Here is a 24,145-nt window from a genome sequence, read left to right on the forward strand (position 1 = left end):
CTGATCTAGAGGAAGCCGACTACCTCACGCGCGACTACGGGACTGGCCGAGGAAGGGAAAACCGTGTAACGGGCCGCGTGTGCGCGGCGCTCAGCGCGGCCGAGGGCGGCGGGAGCTGCAGGGCGAGCGCCGGGGGCAGCCGCGGCGCGGCGTACCTCGCCTCAGCGGCAGCACCCGCTCTCCCGCCAGCCACCGCTGGAGGCCGCGGCCTGCGCGGGCCGGCAGTAACCAGCTACGGCCAGCAGCCGCGATGTCGGCGCTGCGGCTGACGTGTCGTGACGCGGCGTGACTCCCCTCGGCGCTCCGGCGGGCGGCCTTCGCCGCGCGCACGTGACGATGACGCCCCAGGCAGGCCGCAGCACCCATTGGCTACCTCCCGCGATCACCTGAGGGTCCCGTTCCCTCAGTAGCTCTCCAGCTGATTGGCTCGCCGCGTCAGGCCGCGCCCCCAGGCGGGAGGACCCCGGAGCAGCCGACGCGAGGCGATTGGCGGAGGAAGCTGCCGCTCCGCCGCCTCCCCGCCCCACTCCCCGCCGGGCGGGCGCCAGGGAGTCCCGCCCCCGCCGCTGTACCGTGGTTCGGGCTTCGCCGCGTCGGGATGAGCCGCGTTTCACCATGGAGACTAAACGGGCCGAGATCCCCAGCAGCGTCTTGGACGACCTGTGCAGGTAGCCGCGGGGCGGGGGCGTTCCCGGGCCCGCCTCACGCCCGCGAGGCCCGGCCGGCCGGCGCCGCCCCCTTCCCCCGCGCGGCGGCGGTGGCGGCCCTGTCCTGTCCTGTGGTGCCGAGGGCCGTCCGTTGTTGGGGGCGGGGTGGGCGCCGACCCACTGCCCTGCTCTCTCCCTCCCCCTCCCGGTGCGAGGCGCGCGATCGGGCCGTTGGGCCGGCGTGGCGCGGGGCCCGGGCTGCTGGGGGCTGCTCGAAGCGCTCCGTGGGCTGGCTGGACTCTGGGGGGGCGGGGGCGGCAGGGCGGAGTGGGGAAAGGGGCGGTGTCTGTAGTCCCGCAGCGGCCGGTAAGCGGAAGGAAGGGGCTCGGTGCGGCTCCCGCCGTGCCTGTGTGGGGCTGCGCCCGCCCCCCTCGCGGCTTCGTGGCCCAAAGTGCCGCCCCGGCGATAGAAGCTGGCCTGGCGCGGCGGGAAGGGCGCCCGCTAGCTCTCCTCTGCTGGTGGCACCGTCGTCAGAACCTGATGCAGGACTACACCACCGGCGGGGAAGAAGCCGGGTGTGGAAGAAAAGGCAGAAACATGGTTTGTGGGTTTTTCTTACGGTGTTCAGTAGCTCATGCTGTTTGGCCGAGGAAGGTGAAACTGTGTCAGCGTGTTTGCGCGGGTGAAAGAAGAGTTAGAAACATAAGGTTGATGTCATGTGTGTAGTGGTGACTTGATGTGATACTTAGCATTCAGAAGTCTGGTTTCATTTAGAAGGGGTGGCAGGAAGTCCCTTCTGCTGATTTACCTCTGCTGGAAGAGAATGTTCCAGTGAGACAGAAAAGGAAGAGCTAAAGGAATACTCTTCAGTCTGAAACTGTCCTCTCCTGCTTGTCTGTGCTTTCACAGTGAAATAGTTAGCTTTTCTTACACTAAAGGCTACACATTTAAATTTTCATAACACACGGATTCTGTTTTCTCGGGAAGGGGGGAGGTGCTTTTTCCCTTTATGATCTCAGCCTCTGATCATCTGTGGTGTGTCCCTTTGGACTTTTTAATTAATCTATCATCCCCAGAATTTGGTGTCCCAAACTGGATGTGGTATTTGACATGAAATAAGCCTTCTGTCTTACCACCTTGAAAGGACCCCTTCTGAAGTATTTATATACAAGAGGAAAAGGTTATTAGAGACGAAGAATAGTCCAACTTACTGGAATTACTGCTTTCAAATGAGTGAAAATGCCTATAAGTGAGAATATTACAGGAAGCGAACTGCTCTGCTCAGTAGCGTTCTGTCATGTATCTAATGCAAGAGTCAGAGTTTGCAAGACACAAGTAAATTTTAAATTCACCAAGTCTGGCCTGTGAAGCATGTTCATTTTTCTATCGTGTCTCCTTTGGGCTCCCTACAGAGAGGTGGGACTTGTCTTTTAGATGCCTGCTCACATATGAAGTGGGGTTTAAGGCTTCTTCAGAAAATCCAGAGGGGAATCACAATGCTTACAAGCTGAAATAGCCTATTAATGTCACCCCTGTGGAGTGACTGATAGAAGGGGACATGAGTAATCAGATCTTACATTGTTATAGGGTCACTCCCACTGTCTTATTGTGTTCCCCTGAGCTGCTGTCATCTTCTACCTTTGAAATGGTGTTTTGTCTTATAATTGTTGAATGTAGTTGTGTGGCTTTAATTCAAAAAAACCCAAACCTTAGAGTGGTAAGTCAGGGGCTTGTAGTTACTGTCTGTCTCGCTCTTCATCTTTTCCTGATTCACTTTGTTGACTTTCATTGGTGGTAACAGATCAGCCCTGCTTCAAATACGTGGCCTTGCTTGGACATGGACAGAACAACTGAAAGGAGCGGAGGAGTCAGGCTTTCCTGAGGGAAAGGGAGAAAGGATTCTGGTGTGCACTGGAGGAGTGACAGGGCCTGATAGGCCTTGGCTTGAGGGAGAAGATAAGCTATTAAACAAGTGGAAGATCAGTGGTGCTGCACTTCAGGTGGTTGGCCATAAATGGGTTATTAAAATATCTGTTGCTTCCCACATTCTTCAATCTATATATGATATTAGTGGAAATTTTGGTAGAAAGAGCCAAGCAGCTTTTCATACTCAGTTATTGAGAAGATTCAAAATATTTTCTAGCACAACCTATACTTTCTTTTTCTTTTTTAAAATTCTGTCAGCAAATAAAACTTCAGTACTGAAATAATTACAATTTCAGTATAAGAGGTTTGGAAAGTTACAGGACCCATACAAATTCTTTAGTGTCTTTTTGTATGAACTGTAGCAGTGTGAGCTGCAGATCTAAGTAACTGTTAGTGAATTTTTAGGAGATGGCAAGCGTTCACATTACTCTTACTAAGCTAAACAATGAAATAAATCTGCTTTCAAGTCAAGCTTGCCCAGTAGTTTGATATTTTTATTTTTTGTTTAGTGGGATTTTTTTTGTGTATTTGAAAATCAAAATCTAAGTTAAAGCTTAGATGTCCACAAAACAGAACTATTGGTTTCATTTGTATCTTGAGAGTGCTAGAACATCTGTCAGACTTTGTCTTTGGACAGGAGTATTTTCCTTTGTCCTGAAGCAAAAGGCCTGGATTCTCTGCTGAAAACTCTTAGTCGTTAACAGCTTGTGTACACAGGAGGTGCAATCATTCATACTTCTCACTGCCATTTTACCTGCTTGATACATTTCCTTATGGCAGAAGGACCACCATGAGCTGGTGCTAATTCCATCACCATAATGCATTGCTGAAGTAAAATGTGTTTGGAATTTTACTTTAGGCTGAATCACTTTCTTTAGATTCCTCACAGGGGCTCCTGTCTAGGCAGAGGCTCAGGGAGGTTCCACAGAGAGGCTACTCAGAGGCTCATGTGTAGGTCCTCAGATCACTTGCAGCTGTTGCAACTAATTCAGCCAATTAGTCTAAATAATAATTCCACTGTTGGGGCAGCTACAGCTGTTTTAATGCCTGCAGGTAATTCTCACAGCTGTTGCTAGCTCCAAAGGCATACAAAGGTGCCTTAGCTGGTATCTTAATTTTGTATGTCTTGAGGGGAGGGTGTGGTGGTTCTTTTGTTTGTTTGTTTGTTTCTTTTTGTTGAGCCCCATATGTTAAAAAAACATGATGTACTGCTGCGTAACCTTTACCACATCAGTTATTTTATTTTTGCAATTGTGAGTTAAAGCTTCCAAGTTTTTAGGTGCTGTGCAGGATGCCTGGATTTCTTTTTGTAGTAATCAATTTTGATCTTAAATTGATAAATACTGTTCAATTGTATAGTTAGTTGGGCTAAGACTCCAAATTCTTATTGTCTGTAGGCACTTAAAGCAACTGAGTTTTGAGATAATGTGAACTTCTAGGAGTGTCTGGATTATGTTCTTAGAGTAGATTTGTGGTTTGATGTTACTTTTTACAAAGCTTTGCCTTCAGTATTTGTATGATATGTATTTTGCTGAGGGTAAAGTTTGGCTGTTTAGTAGCAACTGTAGCATTCAGCATCAAATTAAGTTTTTAATTGGACAGGGGAAACTTAGTGTACCTATTTCTTCTGTGGGAGGGGGGGGAAAAAAAAACAACCAAGCCCTGCAGGCTCAATGTGTACTTGTCAATGTTCTGTCTGATATTAACCTTACTGTTTTTCCATGCTGTGAGCAGTAGAATATATAATAATTTCATATAGGTTATAGCTAAGCTTAAATGTAGAATTTTTAATGCATGTTACTAAAAATTGTCTTGCATGTTGGCTTTATTAAATCAAGTACATTGGCTGAAAGGCTCTCAGGCCCTGGGCTTTGTTTGCCCTGTGGAGCTCAACATATAAAGTTACCCCTGCTGTAATGGGTATGTTCAGAGTCAAACATTCATAGCTGACCTCACAGAATCTAATACTGAAATTATACAGCACTGAAACCTGTACTAGAGAATCAGTATAAGCTAGCTCTTAAAAAAACCCCCATAAACCCGAAAAACAACAACAAAACCCAACCAAAAAAACCCAAAACGCACAATTTTTTCCAACCATATAAAATAACAAGTAGGCTTTTATATTCAGCTGTAGAGATCTGTGTGAGAATTGAGTATAAGTGATAATGGTGGTGGTGATTATTGTTAAATGCTTTCATTGCAAAACCATTCTCCTCAGGATAATAAAAATAAGATTAAAATGACTAATCTAATGCACTTTCATTTAACTCTTTTTTTCCAAGCTGTCACAGTTTTTCCCTGATGGTAAACTAAATTAAGAGACTTCTACCCTTAGAATTCATATTCAGAGAGTAAAATGTTACACCTCCGTTCTCATTCAGAGAGTAAAATGTTACTTGCCAGCATGTGAAAACAAGTTGAAAGCTGAAGCCAGGTACATAATGTCTTCAAACATTTATTGAGTTCCTAGGCTGTTTTAGAATCACACAATGCCAGGATACAATTATTCTAGTTCTGGTGAGTTATTGTGTGTTTAAGCTTCAGTAGTAGGACTGCTCTGACCCATTCCGTTAAATAACAAGTCACAGGTATCATGTCATTTTTTTGTCATGCTGTCTTGTGCCACCAACTTGTTCTTTACTGAATAAACAAGTGGAGGCACAGAATCTATATGGAGGTTTTGGGGCTCCTTGGTGCTCTCTTTCTCCTGTAAGCAAGTGCTGTTACCCCATCTTTTGACTTCAGGACTGTGGTGGGTTAATCTTGGCCAGCAGCCAGATGCCCACCCAGCCACTCACTCCCCCTCTTCAACAGGATGGGGGAGAAAAATAGGATGGAAAAGCTTGTGGCTCAGGATGAGACAGGAATGTTGCTTACCAGTTACCATCATGGGCAAACCAGACTTGACTCAGAGAAAATTAATTTAGTTTGTTGCCAATTAAAACAGATTTGGAGAGAGAGAAACAAAGACAAAAAAATTTAAACAACACCTTCCCCTACATCCCCATTTTTCCCAAGTTCAACTTCACACCCTTCATTCCTGACTCCTCTACCTCCTCCCAGAGCAGAACAGGAGGATGGGGAATGGGGGTTGTGGTCAGTCCATAACACTTTGTCTCTGCCGCTCCTTCCTCCTCATGCTTTGCCCCTGCTCCAGCATGAGGTGAATCCTATGGGCTGAAGTTCCTTCAGGAAATACCCATCTGCTCCAGCATGGGATCCTCCACAGGCTGCAATGTGGACACCTGCTCTGCCACAGAGCACCTCCTCTCCCTCCTTCTCTGACCTTGGTGTTTGCGCTGCTGTTTCACACTCTTTTTCTCTCTTCCTCTGCCTGTCTGGCATTTTTGTCCTTTCTTAAATACACTTTCCTAGAGGTGCCACCGTCTTGGCTGCTGGCTTCAGCTGTGCCCTGTGGTGGGTCTGTGTCCAGCCGTGTCCAGCACAGGGAAGCCCTGACTTCTTCTCAAGGGAGGCCACCCTGCAGTGTCTTTGCTGCCAGCACCTGGGCACCTGCACCTAGTAAAACCTAGAGATGCCTGTTGTTAGCACTTCAGTCACTCTAAGTAACTTAGGAGTTAACTTTTTTATTGATAAAGTAGTGTTCTAGTTGGTTTTGCTCTCATTACTCTAAGCCTAATGCTGGCATGTTCTCACTCCTCTTTGGTACTACTTCTACATATTGTCTCTTCAGATTTATGTTCAGCTGCAGTGCTGGGGAGGAAAACATCATCAACTAGCTGTAAAATAAAATAGACTTTTATTTTTTTACCTTTAATCTACAGCAGCTTTATATGTAAGGGCTATTTTCAGCAGTAACAGAGCCTTCAAAAAGAAAGGAGCAGTTGGGACGTGGTATTCTGAAGAATGTCTGCTTCTTTAAGGGTATCTGGTCAAGGACCTTTTTCAATGTGAAAACAAGATAATAAGAAAAGGAGGAAGCCATAAACAAAACGTACAGGGACACAAACCTGAGGGAGGAATGATGAGAACCAAACCTGGCCGCTGATTGATGAGGGTGTGTGGCGATGTGGGAATGTTCATTCCAGCAAGTTTATCTGAGCAGGGACCTGCTCCTGGGAAACTAAGGGGGAAATGAGAACGAAAAATATACAGAGACAGACCTAAGAAAACAAAAGTGGAGACAATGACAAGAAACAAACTTGCCAGTCACACTAATTGATGGGCTATCAAGAAACCACAGGCACCACTTCCAGGAAGATCAGCCTGGCCTTTGCATCTGATAAGACTGTAAACCAGGGGGGATCCCCCGCATAGGGCTGGGAGGGGTGCGGCAGGGGAAGGGGAGCAGGGCGGGGACAAAGCGGGCATAGGCAGAAAGGGGTGTAAGAGGGCTGGTTGTGTGTAAAACTGAGCCCAGCTTTACACTTGTCAGTACACTTGTCTGGCTGAGCCTTTTGCCCAATTGCCACAGTCTGTCCTATCTTCTTACATCTTCTTATTAAATCTTTTCTTAATTTTCTCGCTGCATAATCTCACTGTCTACCCTGTGTACGTGTGTGCTGCAAGGATGAAGTGCCAGTTACTGATGAGAGCTATGCGTGTGAGTGGACAGGGTGTCAGCTCCTGGAGTGAGGGGGGATGTCTCAGTGCCAGCTACTTGTATGGGTGGGGGTCTCGGCTTCCAGGCTTTGGGGTGGGAATGGTGAGTGTCCTGAAAACTAGCTACTGCAGGGGAATTGCATGAGTGAGGTGAGTGAGGGGCAGAGCGTCGGCAATGGCTGGAGCAGGACTGTGGGTCACAGCCCATGCGCCTGGTGCTGGCTGATGAGGGCGTGACTGTCTTCTCTTCCCCAAACCTGTTGTGCATGTGTACTCACTAGCAAACTTCAAGCTGGACTGGCCAGCAAGGAAGGGACCTGTGTGATGTGTATGAGGGCCTGGGATTTGGGCAGGGGTATTGGGTGGACAGAGCGAGTCGTGCTGGTACCTGGGGGGCCTGTGAATGTGCGTGTACTTGTGAACCTGGAGAGTGTCAAGTGTGTGCCTGCACTAGAGACTTTCTGCCTCTGCCAGCTGAAGAAGAGAAGGAGACTTGGCTCTCTGTGCTTGTGTTTTGTGTGAGTCCTGTATGTAGGTGCTGTTGAAGGCAGCACCTTGTCAGTGGTAGCCTGTGTGACTAGCTGTGTTAGTATCCTGTGTGTGTCCCTGGGACACATGCTGGGCTTTGCTACTGGTTGAGCCTGCCAAAGGGAAGGCAGCAGCTGTGTCCCTCAGCCTGGGCAGAGACCCCAGGGCACCGCGCTGGGCTCCAACGGCCAGGCAGGAGGCAGTCCTTGGCCAGAGTGGCTGGGAGAGGCAACGCTTTTGACATCCCTTAACAATTCATACTTGTCAAATTTTATGTAAAGATGTCTTAAGTCCTTCTGGTTCTGGCAATGATATTATGTGGTTTTGGAATTTGGCTGGTGGTACTCAGGAGTTGAATGTAAAAGATCTCTGTCAAATAGGTTAAGTTCAATGGAGTGGATGACCTTAAATTTCTAAAAAGAAAATTCTGTTGATCTTACAAATAAATAAATAAATAAGTAAAGCTTCTTCTGCTTAAGTAAAATAAGCTATCACACAGTGCTCCTTACACTTACATCTCTGGGACTCTATATTTGTGTGCCAGTATCTGAGCTAAAGCATAAAGTAGACTTGAAAAATAAACCAATTGTCCATGTTCTATTTCAGACTGAGAAAATTAATAGGCTCATATTGAATTTTAAAACCTACATAAAATAATAGTTTACTGTGGTTTTAAGTGAAAATACATAGTTGTGTTTAGCTTGTGCCCAGAGAAAAATGCATTGACATCTGTTATCAGAGTTTGCAGATGTTCTTTACTGGACTTGTAAAAATACTTTCATTCTTATAATATAGCCATTTACGTAGGATGTCCTTGCCCTCCCTGTTTTCACAACAGTTAATTTCCTTAGTTTATTAGAATTGACTTTTGTGAAAGAACATCATGATCCATTCTCCTTCTTGACTTTAAAAGTTGTATTTTACTTTGATGTGAAAACCTTTTGCTGTCCAGGCCACCAGGAAGATCTGGTGGTCTGTTGCTCTGTGCTAATGGATCGGGAATTCCACTGTTGCAATGCATTTTTGTTGTTAGATTTATTTAAATCGATAGATTTGGCTAATCTTACTCTTCTTTCTTTCCTGGCAGCCGATTTATTTTGCACATTCCAAGTGAAGAGAGAGACAATGCAATCAGAGTGTGTTTTCAGATTGAACTTGCCCATTGGTTTTACTTGGATTTCTACATGCAAAACACACCAGGATTACCTCAGTGTGGGATAAGAGACTTTGCTAAAGCTGATATCCTTTTTATTACTGTGATTGTTTTCTGTCTAGTGGATAAAGTGGATAAAGTACAAACTGAATATTGTTAACAAAATTTCATACTTGCAGCAGGAAAATGTCTGTTTGTGTGTTAGTGATTAAAAATTAATATTGCTAGGTATGTGATTTTATCTGTTAATTGCTTCCATAATTTTGTGGCATCCACAAAAGAGATGTTTCTCAGACTGCTAAAGAGCTATGGAAAACAGGTAATTCTGATCTTTGAGGATTTTTCCTCATGGCTGCACTTTGGCAGACTAGGTCAGTTTAAAATATGAGCTGTTAGAGCTCTTCATGGTGTTTTGTCTTCTTAATTTAATGCCTTTCCAAGTAAATAGTGACATAAATGTTAACTTAGCTGAAGGTGATATGTGTTCCCCTATGGGCAGTGGTATGTACTTGTTGGAAGTACTGACAGTTGCTCCTAGAAACAGTTCTGTTGGAAGGGGAGAGGATGCACTTTTACTGAATTCGTGTGGTTGGCCTCTGCTTTTTTCATTGCTTACAAGGGCCGCTGGAATGTACACTACCTAGTCCTTGCTGGAGAAAACCTTGTGACTTTCATCCAGCAAGTGTTTTAGTTTTAACCTTTTCCCATATGTTCTTGATGTGGGATTGGAGTATTTCTTCTAACTTTCATGATAATATTATCTGTGGTTTCACTATCCAAAATGCTTTGTGGTACCATTATCTGTGGTTTCACTACACAGCGTAATTCTCTGTTAGTTTGATAACAGATTTACTTTGAAACACTACAGCTTTAATTTTAACAATAAACTGTAAAAATATGATACATTTCTGTTGCTTAATATTATGCAGTTATTTTTTATTTATTTTAGGTATTTTAAAATTATAAATGTATTTTCAGACCAACAGAATTTGTCTGGTGATTGTAGGCAGTGCAGGAAAAATACAATGTAATAGATGCTATTTGTTCATTACGTCTGCATAGTAAATACTTAAGTAAAGATTTTGTACCAGAGTCTAACAAATGCTTGTGGGAAAAATTTATCTCCACTTCAAGCAGGAGATGAAACTGTGTTTTTGTCTGTCTGTCTCACTTCAAAATGAAAAAAATGTGTTTAAGAATAATACATATTCAAAATAACTGTTATGTGGATACTTTTTCTTCAAAATTAGGGGAGACCTTCTTTCAAACAAGCAGCCTTGCACCATCTTTTTTCTTGTGTGTGGTTTGTTTGTTTGTTTGTTTTTTTTAATTGGCTTGTATTAGAATTACCAAATTACGTGATGCTTTCTGACCTTTACAGTTTGGTAATGGATTATTCATAATATTTTTTACTTCCAAGAGAATGTATCTTGAAAGCACTTAGGGTAGGGAAGATGGTTATTGTAAATATTGAGTGGGTATGTTTTGTATGTCTGTGTGTGATTTGAAACTGGATGCTTAAGTTTATCTTCCTTAACCTGCCGCTGTACTCTTCAATCACTGCCCTTTTTTACTGCCTCAAGGTGAAGATGTACAAAAGGTTTTAGATGAGTGGAAAGAATACAAAATGGGAGTGCCAACTTATGGTGCAATTATTCTCGATGAGACACTTGAAAATGTAAGTATGGAAATAGTTGTGAAGGGCTGGAGTGAAGGATGGCATATGCTGGCAGAAGTAATCTTTTTGTTTACATTTTTTGTCTGGAGAAAAAAAGAAGTGCTTCAGATTCACAAAGACCTGAGAGTTACTCTACACTGTTGAGTGTGTGCAGAAATATAATATGGGAGACAGTAAACATGCTTCTGCTTGCTTTCCTACTCAGTTCTGGTTTTTTTTTTTTTTTTTTCTGAGTTGCATGATCCCATAAAAAATTTCACAGTTCTTGCTAGAACACAGAAAACCTAATGGGTTCCTTTCTCCAGGCTGAAGTGTCTTTTTGGAGAAGCAGGGGACGGTGAAGGGAAGACATTTAACAGAAATTGGTTAGAATAGTGGGTGTTTGACAGTTGCATTCCCTTGTATTTTGCAGGTTCTTTTGGTTCAGGGCTATTTAGCAAAGTCTGGTTGGGGATTTCCAAAGGGGAAAGTAAATAAAGAAGAGGCTCCTCATGACTGTGCTGCTAGAGAGGTAAGTTATATTTGATTCCCTTAAATTTAAGCTAAAGAAATGAAATTTTGCTGAGAGCAGGATATATGTGTTAGATGAAAAGACATTTTACTTGGGTGTCTCTTTATTGAAATCAGGTAAACAAATAGTCTATTCTTGCAGGAGTCTTCTGCTGTAGCTTTTAGTATTTTTCTGAGTTCCAGAGTGATGATAATCAAGGGTGTGGTTATATAATTTAAAATCACTGTTTCATGTTTTTAATTGTTTTGCACTAACTTGCTAAGTTATGTGAATACTATTTTTAAAGTTCTCTGCTGAACTATCAATTTACTTTTAAGTATTATTTTTGGTGCTTGGGAAATCTTATGTACTTTGTGGCTTTTGGAATATTAATTTCAAGGGCCACCATAACTGTAAAAAGGTAGAAGAATGGGAATTTAGCTTATGTACACTGGGCTATGTAAATAGGCTAAAGAATTGAGTTGGAGGTTGTAGAAGATTATGTAAAAATTGTGAAGAACTTTACTTTCTATTTTTCAGTGTTGCAGGAACAAGGATCAATGTATATGACAAGTAAAATCTGAAAAATAAAACAATCTGTGGGATTTCTTGCTGCTGGAGACCGAGATATGTAGTGAAGCTACATATTAAAAATAGCCTGTAAAAGAATGTTACTGGTATAAACTCCATGTTCATATAACATAATGCATCCAGAATTTTTGAGAGGGCAAAATTAAGATGAGGGAAAGTAACAAGATTCATTAGTTTTCTTCATGGTTGGACTGAATCAGTATCTGAGAAATAATTTGTGTGTGGGTTTTTTTTTTTTAAATATACCTGTCAAAGATGCATGAATGAAAAATTCTGTATTTCTGATTCCCTGATGGTGCTTTCCATACCACTCATATATGTAATATGGACTTGGAAAAGCAAAATAAGGTGTTAGATCTTAACATTGCACTATTATGCAATGGGCACACATGAAATATACTTTCATGTTAGCAGTTACTGATCTCTGAGTGCAGAACATTATTTGTATAGTATCAAATGCTTGCCAAAGAGTGAAGCACCTGAGCTACAGATACAGTGGGCTGTCATTGCAGAACTCAAGGGCTGGGGAAGGATGAGCAGAGACTTAATAAGGTTAACTTGATTATTCAATGCATGTCTCTTCCCCCCTACTGCATAAATAGCTTATTCAGTTAAACTTTTACTAGTCAGGTGCTTTTAAGGTTGGTCTAAAGGACTGAACTGAAGGGAGAGGAGACCATAAAAATATACGGACCACAACACAGTGGACAGGACAAACTAGGCATAACTGCTTCAGGGAGGAATGACGTGAAGTATGCCTTCCTCTTTACTTCAAGTTACGCTAGCAAAAGCATTAAAGTGGGCACAGTTATAATGGGAAAAAATATTTTGATGGTGTTTTTACTTTGGAGAATTGATTTAGATTACACTAGTGAACAACACTGTTGCTATTATCTTTTTCCATCAAGGTAGATTGTCATTGTGGATAAACTGGCAAATTCTTCAGGGCTTACATATGTCAAGGAATCAGGATGTCTGTAATATTTGTGCATAAACCTTTTAACTGCTTTTACTGGAATCAGCACAGGTCTAAAACCATAAACTGCATCTGTATAAGGTCTAATTGAAGAGGTCTTCACTGGGCAGTGCCTACACAGTTCAGTAGTATTTCAGAAGTTGATGAGGGCAAAACCATACGAAATGGATGATACTCTTCGTAAAAGGAGTTTCTACAATGAATTCACTTAAATAATCTGGAAAGATCATTTAGGAAGGAAAAACATGGGTGTTGGTAGTAAGAATAAGTATGGAGGAAAAGCATATCTTCTCTTTATTGAGACAGTGTGTGGTGGGGTTTGGCGGGGGGAGTGTTGTTTGGTTTTTTCCCCCTAAACTGTGCTGTTCTTAATGCAGTTTGATGGGAAAATGGCTTGCTTTTTATTTTGATATAAGAGGGGTTGTATGTGCTAATTTGAAGACTAACTGGTCAATTATTTGCTTTGTATTAAACATTTCTGGTTTTTTTCATATTTGTGCTTAATTTCCTCTGCATTTTCAAAAATGGAACTTATAACCATTTTGCTGATACCTATATATATATAGGTATTTTGCATAATGTATTTTGAGTATTTCCTGCTATTATTATTTTATATGCAGTCATTTGGTTCTGTTTTTCATTATACGTAGCCACAGGAGATGGGGGTTGAGAAGAGGTTTTACTGAAGATCCTGTCCCTCCTTTTAATTCTAAATCTGGTCTTTAAAAAATTTAACTGAGGACTTCGGCCTTTGGATTATTGGCAGTGGGCCACAATTGCCTTGGGGTTAATATCCAGTGCTATGAGTGATTGTTCATATGCCTGTTTCACTGTCTGGGCAGAAATATTTTGGACAGTGGTATCAATCCTGCATGTTTTCTGAGTACTTGTATTTCCTGTGGAGATTTTGAGGACTAGGTATTTTCTAAAAATGAGTATTTACTTATCAAGCTTAGAGGCATGATCTGATTTAAGCTATTAGATGTGTTTGACATGAATCTTTTTATATTGTAAACCTTGTGTATTTGAGAATGTTGTTAAATATTTCTAAGTAAGGCTTTGAGCAACCTGATCTAGTGAAAGGTGTCCCTGCCTATGGCAGGGGGGTTGGATGAGGTGATCTTTGAAGGTCCCTTACAACCCAAACCATTCTGTGAATCTATGATCCTTCACTGCAAGACCATAAAATATGCAAAGAAAATGTTCCTTTAAAATATCATTGACTTTCTAGTAGTCTCCAACAGGTATAACACTCCTTTTTTTTTTTTTTTTCTTTCTTTAGAGTAGCTGACAATGCAGTTTTAAGTTTGTTTGTCAGTGTGAATGTGCAGTTTGAATTTTGTAGTAAAAGTTTTGCTACCCTATTGCTGGGTTTTGTTATGAACATAAAAATGATTATATGTATTGGGGGTAGAAGGTTCATGAAGTAGAAGGATTGTTGAAAGAGAAAAATTGAGGTGCAAGTAAACCTTGCTAGAATTTATTTGAAGATGTCTTTACTCCCCAAATAGTAGTTTTTGCTGTGGATAAGATTTCCATGCATCCAGCAGCGTGGATTGAACAGCTAGAGACTCCCCATCCATATTAATAAATTGCTACATGAAGGTGTAATAGAGTTGTTTCAACTTTTATTACAGGTCTGTCTGTCTTGGAGAAATGTAAAGCATGTAGGATCTTAGATACTCTTTCTATTATTGAGCATATAGCTATGTGTAAAGGCTTGTTTTTCCCAGCAGTTGCCTGCTTTCATGGATAGATCTGAAAAATAGTCATTCCTTCCCTTGTGATGGTAGGTTCTGAAAGGATAAATCTGAATACATACACTGATTTCATCCATATGCTTCTCAGGTGTTTGAAGAAACTGGGTTTGACATAAAAGATTATATCTGCAAAGAAGAATACATTGAGCTGCGAATTAATGATCAATTAGCACGGCTGTACATCATTCCAGGAGTTCCCAAGAACACAAAATTCAACCCCAAAACTAGAAGGGAAATTCGGGTATGTGTTATCCTATTTGAATCTATAGGAACCTTGTTGTGGAGCTGACTTCTGAAGCTAATGGTCTGTAAAATAATGAAACTACCAAGCATGATGAATAACTCAAATACTAGGTACAAGTGGCATCTCTGCACTGTAGGGTCTTGTCAAGTTCTTGCGACTCTACTGCAAAGACTGATTCTTGACCATCTGTCTGACATCTCCGTTCATCATGAAAACAACATTAGAGCATGCTGTCAAACTATAATTCTCTCCTTCTTTTCTCTTAGGTGGTGTATGTGTTAATCATTCCATGTTATTCCTAGTTACAGCTGCATATATAACTATATATTCTTCTGAAGATGTAATTATTAATTGGTGGTATACAAAAGCCTACATATCAGAAGGAGAAACTAAGGATTGTATTCTCTCTTTCCTGGCTAATACCATCCAGACTTAGAGAATACTGTATTTTGAGGAGGAGGTTGGGAAAGAGACAGAAAACGGGAACTATTTTGGATGGTTTGTGTACCATTAGGCTTTTAAAAGGTATTGCGGAAGGAAGAAGCAAAGAGTCAGGTAGCAGACTTCTTGGAAACTTTGTTCCTGATATCCATAATCTTTGAAGTTTGAGTATCTTTCTTGTATTACAATTCAGTTTAAAACAGCTATCCCCATATTTTTCATGCAGATGGTGCCACTGAACAGGGCATCTGGCTTTCTAAATAGGAAAAGTTACTTATAGTTGACTAGACAGGAGTCTCTTAATTTCCTGCATTAGAGGAAATTTACTTCAAAATATGAAGTAAAAGAAGATGAAGTTAGAGGTGTTTTAAAATGTGCAGTAAATACCCCCCTTTGTACAGCAGTGACCGTCTGCGTGGGGTTGATGAAGAGTTCTTACAATGACAGATTTTTGTCTCCCTGCTGAAGCACCGTCTTGATCTGATCTAATACAACCAGGCATGCCATTTTTGTATTCCCTGTAGAACTATATTGAAAACCTGTTCAATTTGTAACTTCTTTCCATAATATCTTACCTGGACCTGGGGTTTTGGTGCTAAGTTCTGCAATAGAAAAGCTCATGTGCGTTCTACACTGTGTATATTCAGAATTCCTGATTTCATTCCCCATTCTACAAAGTATACAGTTTTAATAATTGAAACTATAATGTATGAAATATAACACAAATCCTATCTTTTAGCTGTGCTTTTCTTTATAACAAAACCTGAAACTTACTCTGCAAACTAAATCCCCTTCTTTCTGATAATCTTTGAACTAGTATTGGTGGTCTAGTTTTGATGGCATTTTAAATAAAAATAACAAGAATAGTAGTGGCTTTGAAAGTTATTTAAAGCTTCTACCTTTATTTATGGCATTCAGTGTGTAGTGGTTTGGTTGGTCGGTTTTTGAAGCCCTTGTTCAGAATTTAGTTGCTGGATAATACCTTTCATATTTTAGGTGCCATATCTTGCAATGAGTGTGTGCTGTACCATCTGTTACTCTGTAGTTGCAGTCAGAAGAACAAGCCCATTGTTACTTAACCTTTTGTGAAAAACCTTGTTGTGGTCCATTACTTAAAGCCTTCCACTGTAATTTTTTAATTAAGGGAAATTGTGGTTGATAAACATTTGTAATGTTCTGTAAGGCTACAGTCGTGGGTATTTTGATTTTATTTCTTGTTTTTGTAGAATATTGAGTGGTTTTCCATTGACAAATTACCATGCCACAGAAATGACATGACCCCGAAGTCCAAGCTGGGTTTGGCACCTAACAAATTTTTTATGGCAATTCCCTTCATCAGGTATGTCTGAGATGAGGCAAATGCTAGGCCAGTGCCTTTCAGACAACTTTAATTTCTTTAGATTTGTTTTAGTAAGTAGATATTGTTGCACTTCTCCTTGCTCACAGGCCATTGAGGGAATGGATTTCCCGAAGGAATGGGGAGTCCTCAGATAGCGACAATGGATTTTCATCTACAGGGAGCACGCCCTCTAAGCCCAACTTGGAAAAAGCTAGGTAAGAACCAGGTCAGTTTAACACCTTCATATCCCTTCTATAAAATATTGGTGATACAAAGATGCTTGTCCTTTCTCTGAGTATTCGTATTACAGTAATAGAATGGGTTAATAATAAAAAAATTGTGGGGATATCTCATAGGACTGTAAATAGGATGAGAAGTTAATTAATATCATGATACACTTTTTTTGGTAAATTCTCACATGTGTTAGAACTGAGATAATTTCTTGATTCCTGTCTATGGGAATCCAAAAAACAGAAGCTAAAACAAGTAGATAACTTTCAATGCTTCAAGTTCAATGCTTTTGGCACTTCCACAGTGGAAAACTAGGACTCTCTAAAGTAGGACTGTAAAGTACTATCGGAAGTAGCTAGCTAGATAAAACCTGTGGGGGTCAGTAGGGGAACAAGTTCTGCTGGCTTTTGATTCAGCTGAGCTAAAAGAAGTAGAGCAAACTTTAAAACCTGTAGTCCCAAAGTGAAGGCTATGCTGCAGTAATATGAGTCAGGTCAGCACAAACACTGACAACAACAGGACAAATGCTAATGTGGACCTAGCCTGCTGTCTATGCAGAACATAGGTTTCTTACCAGCAGGCAAAACAAAGTTGGGTGAATGCAGTGAGCATTATTACAGTTTCCACACTAGGTTACTTAAGCTTGTCTTCCAGGTTGTTCTCAAAAAGCAGAAAATTCTTTCATATTGCTCTTCAGCTATCAATAGGTTTGAAGTTGTGTTGTAGACTCTGTTTGTTTTCCTGTACTAGATCCAAACTTCGCTGTAGTCAGCAGGTGTTTACAGATGGCTTTTCAGGAGAGCAGTGGGTGAAGCCAAAACAGCCACAGAAGCCATATAATCATCCTGAAATGTCTGAAGTTTTGAAAATAAAGGTAGGTTGTTTCTTAGGCAAGCATGTATCTGGGCTATTTAAAACAGATGTCTTTGTTCATAAGGGTTCCTCTCTGGAACGAAAATTTTATCACCATAGTATGCAAAAAGAAAAACCATAGGGAAAAAAAATCTTGGGAATTCTCAGATTTATCTGACATTAGAGGTGGTGAGTATCAGGTGGTAGCTGTGTTGTTTCAGGTATAGATAGCAATTGCTACTCACCATTTTGGTGTCCTCCATGTACCATTTTGAAATATTTTGGGTACCACTAGTATATATGCATCAGTGTATGGGAACTCACTGAAATGAATTTATTGCGTAATACAGTGTCTGTAATAGTGCAAGAGAGAGTGAGTAACAGCTGATGACTTCTTGTGACTTGAGTGTATGTTTGGTTAGTTTCAGTGTGCTTCAGAAAGTGCTGTCTACAAAAGATACTTTTGACATGTTTTGAGGTTATCTGGAGGAAAGTTTTAACTAGTAAGTAGGAAGTGTCAGTGCAATGATGTTCAATGCTGCCATTTAAACTCTTCTCTTTACTACATTTTGGACTTAATGGCAGAGTCAGAGCTTGAGAAGCAATGGCAGAAAGCAGTATCAAGACACTTGCAGCCAAAAGAAGCGAACAAATGGAGTCCACAGTCAACCTGTTAAGCAAAACCTTACCTTGGTAAGAAACATGCAGTGGCTGTCTCGTTAACAAGTTCCAGTAATGCTTAACAAATGTCCAGGCTAATGTCCTGCTGAAAGAAAGTAGAGTGCATTATCTATCAAAAGTATATTTGATCAGAATATTTGGTATGTATTTGTAGAAAGATGACATTTCTTACCTTGTATGCATATACATCTACAGACAAGCATACTAAACTTCAAAGTTTGCATTTTGGAAGTAAGTCTTATTTTAGCACTTGAAAATTTGTTAGCTGTTTCTGTAGACAATCCTGCAGCTTTCTAGGTTCCTGTCAGGTAATAGCCTACTGTAGTGTGTCATAATAAGTCAGTGTAGTACATGTCTTATTTATTCATGTGTGATATATTATTGTAAGCATGGAGTTTTGTTATGCAACAAGTGGATACAAAGTGGTAATGCGTATGCTTATTATTTCCCTTCTCTCTAGCAAAAATGTTGAGATGCAGACTTGACTTGCATGCCAGAATCTCATATAATTTTTTAATCATACAGTAGAACTACAGCCGTTTGTAAATTCCAGCATGACATTCTTGGTTTGTTACCTTTTCCTTGCAGTAACTAATTGTCTTTGTCCCCACAGTTCTGCTGGCTGGGAGAAGGCTCACTGAGATCTCTATCTTTTTTTAATATAATGGCCTTTTGATACCCTCCCCAGCCCCCCCATTTTTATGGCTCTCCAGTTCTACTTTGTTGGCTCTTGTGCAGCAGTGAGCTCCAGTTCTCCATGCAGCTCAGCTGGCTTGTCCAGGCTTTAGTTTTTCTTGTTTACTGGCTGTAAGCTAGATTCTTCGCATTCTGACTTGTGGTTATTACCTTCTCTCTGTTTTTCATGTAAAAGTGCAGAAACCATAAACTCTTGTCCTGTAAAATCCTCACTGTAGCAAGAAATGGTTAGTTGCATTTGGGTCTGAGAGTAGAAGAATGAAAAGTCAAAGAGTTGACTGCCCAGAAATTTGGCTGTATAGAAAAAACTGTAACGGGAATCTGTAGGATCTTGATGGAAACAAGTGGAACTGTTAATACTCCACAGTTACTTTGTAGATACCCAGACTTTGCTAAATACTTCTGTGGTGTTTCATTTGAATTTTCATGATTGTCAGTCTCTTGAAGTTTAAATATTTCATGTCCCAATGATAATTTTCTAATACAATTTGGAGGCCAGGGAACTCTTAATTTGCACAGAGTGCAAAGAGCCATACTTTTCTCTGTATTTGTATACTTGCAGCAGCATACCTGGGGCTAAAACTTAACTCTTTCCTGGAGAGTTCTGAGTTTGTGTCTGTAACGCATCCTAATTTAATTGGCAGTAGCAGCATCTTTGCAAATACATTTCCTCTTGCTTTTTGGAACAGGCTAATGCATGTGCAACTTTGATTCCACTTTGATTATGCAAGACCTTTCCAGCTTAAAATATTTAGAAAGCACTCACAATTTTTCCCTAAGAGCCTGCATTTTAAAAATGTTTTTTTTACTGTTAAAAGGTTGCATGCTTCTGAAAGACTTGTGGACTTGAAGCATGCTTACTAGATAAAGTAACATGACAGAATTCATGCTGAGTTATAAGTAAAATAATTCACCCATCAGGAGGTGTGTCAAAGCAAATATAACCAGCATGCCTTTTAGCTGATGCTTAAGCTGTAGCCCTAAGAAATAGAATGCCGTTTCTTTATGAAGTGTGTAATGTATGGTCGTTCTCTTAACCAGAAATGTGAAAAAAGGCTTAATCCAAGAAGACTTCAAGATAACTTTGAAACAGGCAAGTGCAGTCTGAATTTTCATCCATTGACATGCATTACAGGCTAATGGCACCTGAATAATGATGGCTGAGGGTTTTTCCTTGTGTGCTAACCTACCAAATGTTATAAAACCATATTTTTCTAAGGCAGTCTGAGGGGTTTTTTGTGTTTTTTTTTGTTTTGTTTTTTTTTTTCCTTTTGGTTAACTTCATGTGCTGCTTCATGTTGGTTTTGCAATTCTTCTCCTTAATTACTAAGACTGTCAGACTATACCAGGTGGCTGAGTAAAAAGTAACTGAAAGCTGGTTTAGGAAAATAGCATCTGAGTCAACACAATGCTGGTAACTGAGTGTTGGTTCATGGCTTTCTGTCCTGCTAGTAATAAGCTGCAGTTGATATTGGACTACTCTGGAGAGTGCACACAGTTTGTTACAGACAATAGGGCCATATTTCTTACCTCCTTATTAAGAAATGATTTGCAAAACAGCACCTTTGGGTAAAACTGGCTATTGAAAGTGTCCCCAGATTGCCATGACTTAAGATTTGTTCTAGATGACTTGTAAATATGGCTGCCTTCTTCTGTTTATGACTAGACATATAGATTTTTGTCATAAATATTAATTGAATATACATTTGAGGTATGGCTTTGTATTGTTATTGATACTCCTATTGATAACTATCTGTTTAAATTTTTTTCATGTTTTTTTTTCTCTTTAAGCAGATGCAGCATATGAGATGTGTTGCTCCAGTGAAGACCCACTGCCAGAACACGTAGAGGGACATTCTGTGGCATGCAATGGCCATTACAAATTTGCTTTCTCATCAAGAGCTTTCTTGAGTTTCAAATTTGACCATGATGCCATAATGAAAAGTTTTGACCTCTGACAGCAAACTTACTAGGAACAAAAATCAGACTTGCCTGTTGCAATTGAGGGGGTTTCTTATCCAGCCTTACTCTTTCTCAGGAGTTTTTTTGTTTTGTTTTGTTTGTTTGTTTTTAAATGCAATGCAGGGACTGAGTGGTGGTTTGGAAGGGTTTGTTCTCTTTGCAGTATGGGAGTGGCATAGTCAAGTGTTGCACTTTAAATGCAGTATAGCCTTTGTCCACAAAAGTACCTTTCCAGTGTTCAGTTCACTTGTTCCTAGCTGTGCATTAGAGGGCATTCTTTTTTCTTTGTGGTTTTTTTTTTTTTTAAACTTGCTGTGTGTTTTGTAGAACGTCACTGACTTTTTTTTTTAACTGTTGGAGTATACCAGCTTGCTAAACTTTAACTGCTTTGATGTAAATTATTGGACTTGTTAGTCATTATCGTGTAGTACATTGCAATATTACGGCAGTGGCAATGAAACTGATTCTCAGAGGACTCCTCTGCCCTAGTGATTTTGAAACCAAGTTGCACATTTCAAACCCAGTCTCGGCCTGTCACCCTTTCTCTGTCCTGGTTGCTTGCCCAAAATACCTTCCCTCCTTCACACTTATAGTTTCTGTTGGCTGGCGATCAGTAGTACTTGGAGTCAAATCTATAGCATGTTGACTTCTTGTACCTACACTGCCTCTGTCTTTAGTAAGGATACACAACCTGGGTAGAACTTAGCCATTCAAAGTGTCTAGCTTCAACTCTTACACACTGTCGCCAGCTTGGTAAGAAGTTGCAAAATTTTGTGTTATCCCAGTTGCAGCTGCTTTCAAAAAAGAAAAGCTTAAACTTTGTCTGTGAGAGGTTACTTGTGTAGACTTTATCCTGAATGTAAATAAGCCTCTGTAGATCTTGCTGAGGAGGAAGGCAGGTGCATGGATAATAGAAGTCATTGTGTGACACTAAATGGCTTAATCAGGCTTGCAATAACTATTCTAAGGGTGTCTAGTATTGTATTCTATGCTGTTGTCCTCAGATCTCTTGTGTAGTGTATGCTCTGTATATATCCAGTAGTATTGAATTGCACTTGCAGTTAGCATTTAAATGATATAGCCTCAGTCATTTTCAGCTACAATGCTTTCTTAGTAAAAATATCAAAGATTGGGGGGGGAGGAGGGACACAAAAAACAGTAAGAGTTGAGGTTACAAACTGTTAAATCATTTTCACGATTCAAGTTAAGGGGTTTTGAACATGTGCTTTGCAGTTGAGAGAAATGCACTGAAATAATTTGTCACAGCAGCTTGTGGTAGCAAGCATGTTGTCCCAGATTTAAAAATGGACTTTTCTCTAAAATAAAGGTGAGTAATTGGTAACTTCATAGGTTGAATGAACTACGCCCTTGTCTCATCACAGTGTATGCTCATGCACTGAGTCTTTATGCAACTCATGTGTCATCCAAAACCAAAATCCTGGTCTTCCTTCAACTACCCTACTTCGTCTACCCTACCTGATCTGTTACCTAGTGCTTTTCCTCAGAAATAGCTTTAGAACTATCTCCTGGTTTATTTACCTGCCTGGCACCAGGTGATTTGGAACTCTAATGCTGTAATAATCTTGGTGATGGCAACGCTGGACTTCTGTATCAGTCAACAGGAGAAACAGACTGCAGCATTTCCTCCTTCTGGAGGACAAGAGTCCTGAGGGCCTTGTGTTTCAAGACCAAATTGTGAAATAGCTCAATCTAGCTTTGTCTCACTTTGTTTTTTTTTTTTTTTAAAAAAAAAAAAAAGGTATCCAAAGGCTGTTGAAAACAGTAAATGGCAACGAATAGTAATTGAGAAGCTGGGATAATGCTGGAGGAGGTTATGTTATTCAGCTTCAGGTGAAAACTACTCTTTAGTTACTTCTTTAGTGCAAGTAGTTGATTTCCCAGCAAAAGTGCCTTTACTCATGGTGAGGCAGAAGTTTGTATTCATATCCTGAGGCTGCTACTGCCTTTGGAGTTAACAAGACTCTCCTAAGGCATGATTAAATATCAGGCTGTGGAAATCTTTAATTAGTAAGTTGACTTTTCAGAAAATTACAGTTATATTTCATCTAGTGCTCTGTGAAATAAGGGGGATGTTGATGAAACGGTGAACTTGGAGCTTCTGTCAACTGTTTGGGAAGTCATGTCCCAGACAGAGGAATTCTTCAGAACTAAGCAAGTGTGTCCTGTGAATAGGAGATGCCAGGTGCTCTCTATATTCACTGGGTCATTTTTTTCTTCTTAGTGAAAGGTTGGTTCAGTCTAAGAGGAATTGCTTGCTTCATCAAGCAACCCAAAGTGGGGCTTATACATATGTCATGATTTTAGTAAATCTAGCCTTAATGTGAGTTGCAAATAAATGTGATAAATATGCAATAACTTACTTCTTTGTATAAGGGTACTGTTTTTTGTAGTAGCATTGCTTTCTGCTTTCTCAGTAAGGTTTCTAAAACAATGTAAGTGTGGTGGCATGTGATCTAACTTAATGGGTTCCATCATGCCCTGCACTGTGAACATTTTGAATTGTTTACTATTGTTTCTGTTCTTATTTCACCATCCTTTTATAATTAAGTATATTTCTAAGTTTAGAAGTACAGTTTACATTATCTTCTGTAAAACAGTGAAGAAATAACAAGTGAGACAGAGAATTTAGTTCTGTGAGTTTTTATTTTATGGGAGCTAGACACAGAGAAACAAGAACCGTTTGCATGTCAGACTTGAGAGCTGATCTCAAGATACTTGAAAAACAAACAGTGCTCAATTTGAGAATGCTTGCCTGTTAAGGGTTATTCAGAATATGAATGGTCATTCAGTGTTCTTGAAATTAAAGAACTCGTGGAATAAAAAAATATTCAACAAAAAAACTACAAATGTGTGGGTGCTGGGAATCTAGTACTAGTTTGCAGTTTCTAGTACTACATAAACTCCCTTCTTTAGTGTGAGATTTTTAGCATATCTCCTTCACAGAATGCTCTAAACTTTGAACTCAGACTGAAGAGTGATCTGCCTAACTGAATGATGTACTTTCTGTGCTGAAATGCTATTAACTTCAACTTCTTAATGTGCATGCATGCTTTTGAAAGTAGCTGTGTCTTATATAGTTTGAAGTCTGGAAACAGTGGTACTGGGAAGAAGAGGGGAAGTAGCTTTTATTTATTGCACAATCAAAGTATTTTTTTAACACAATGTAAATTCTTTAGACCAAACTTGCATAAATAGTTTTGAATAAAATTTTGGGGCTAGTCACTGTTCCAGGCTTCTGTGCTGTGCTCTAACGTTCCTGATTTAATTCGGTGATTTGAGAACAATACTTACTGTGTTCTTCCTTTACCTACCTGTGGCTTTTATAAATGTAATAGTTCCTTTCAAAAACAAGGCAGGCTTCGG

The 24,145-nt window shown here is 40.3% G+C and overlaps 1 protein-coding gene across 2 annotated transcripts; it reads left to right on the top strand.

The window, feature by feature from the left end:
- The first annotated feature begins 524 nt into the window (after positions 1-524).
- DCP2 (decapping mRNA 2) lies at positions 525-22,493 on the top strand. 2 transcript variants are annotated; one of them, XM_075526479.1, is made up of 11 exons: positions 525-668; positions 8,755-8,906; positions 10,371-10,498; positions 10,911-11,009; positions 14,404-14,556; positions 16,227-16,339; positions 16,447-16,554; positions 17,321-17,444; positions 18,008-18,115; positions 19,841-19,892; positions 20,591-22,493. In XM_075526479.1, the coding sequence occupies exons 1-11, from the start codon at positions 616-618 to the stop codon at positions 20,755-20,757; spliced, it is 1,257 nt and encodes a 418-aa protein (XP_075382594.1). In that variant the 5' UTR covers positions 525-615; the 3' UTR covers positions 20,758-22,493. The 2 variants fall into 2 exon arrangements, with proteins under 2 accessions (XP_075382594.1, XP_075382595.1); XM_075526480.1 differs by having other exon boundaries at positions 20,594-22,493.
- Positions 22,494-24,145: the final 1,652 nt, after the last annotated feature.

This window comes from Mycteria americana, chromosome Z (assembly GCF_035582795.1).
Source record: "Mycteria americana isolate JAX WOST 10 ecotype Jacksonville Zoo and Gardens chromosome Z, USCA_MyAme_1.0, whole genome shotgun sequence".
Taxonomy (NCBI): domain Eukaryota; kingdom Metazoa; phylum Chordata; class Aves; order Ciconiiformes; family Ciconiidae; genus Mycteria; species Mycteria americana.

Bases quoted from the DNA above. Each gene is read 5' to 3' on its own strand.
- DCP2 (XM_075526479.1), top strand. From the start codon at position 616: ATGGAGACTAAACGGGCCGAGATCCCCAGCAGCGTCTTGGACGACCTG. The intron at 10,499-10,910 runs GTAAGTATGGAA...TGTATTTTGCAG, and splicing joins TCGATGAGACACTTGAAAAT to GTTCTTTTGGTTCAGGGCTA. The intron at 11,010-14,403 runs GTAAGTTATATT...TATGCTTCTCAG, and splicing joins ATGACTGTGCTGCTAGAGAG to GTGTTTGAAGAAACTGGGTT.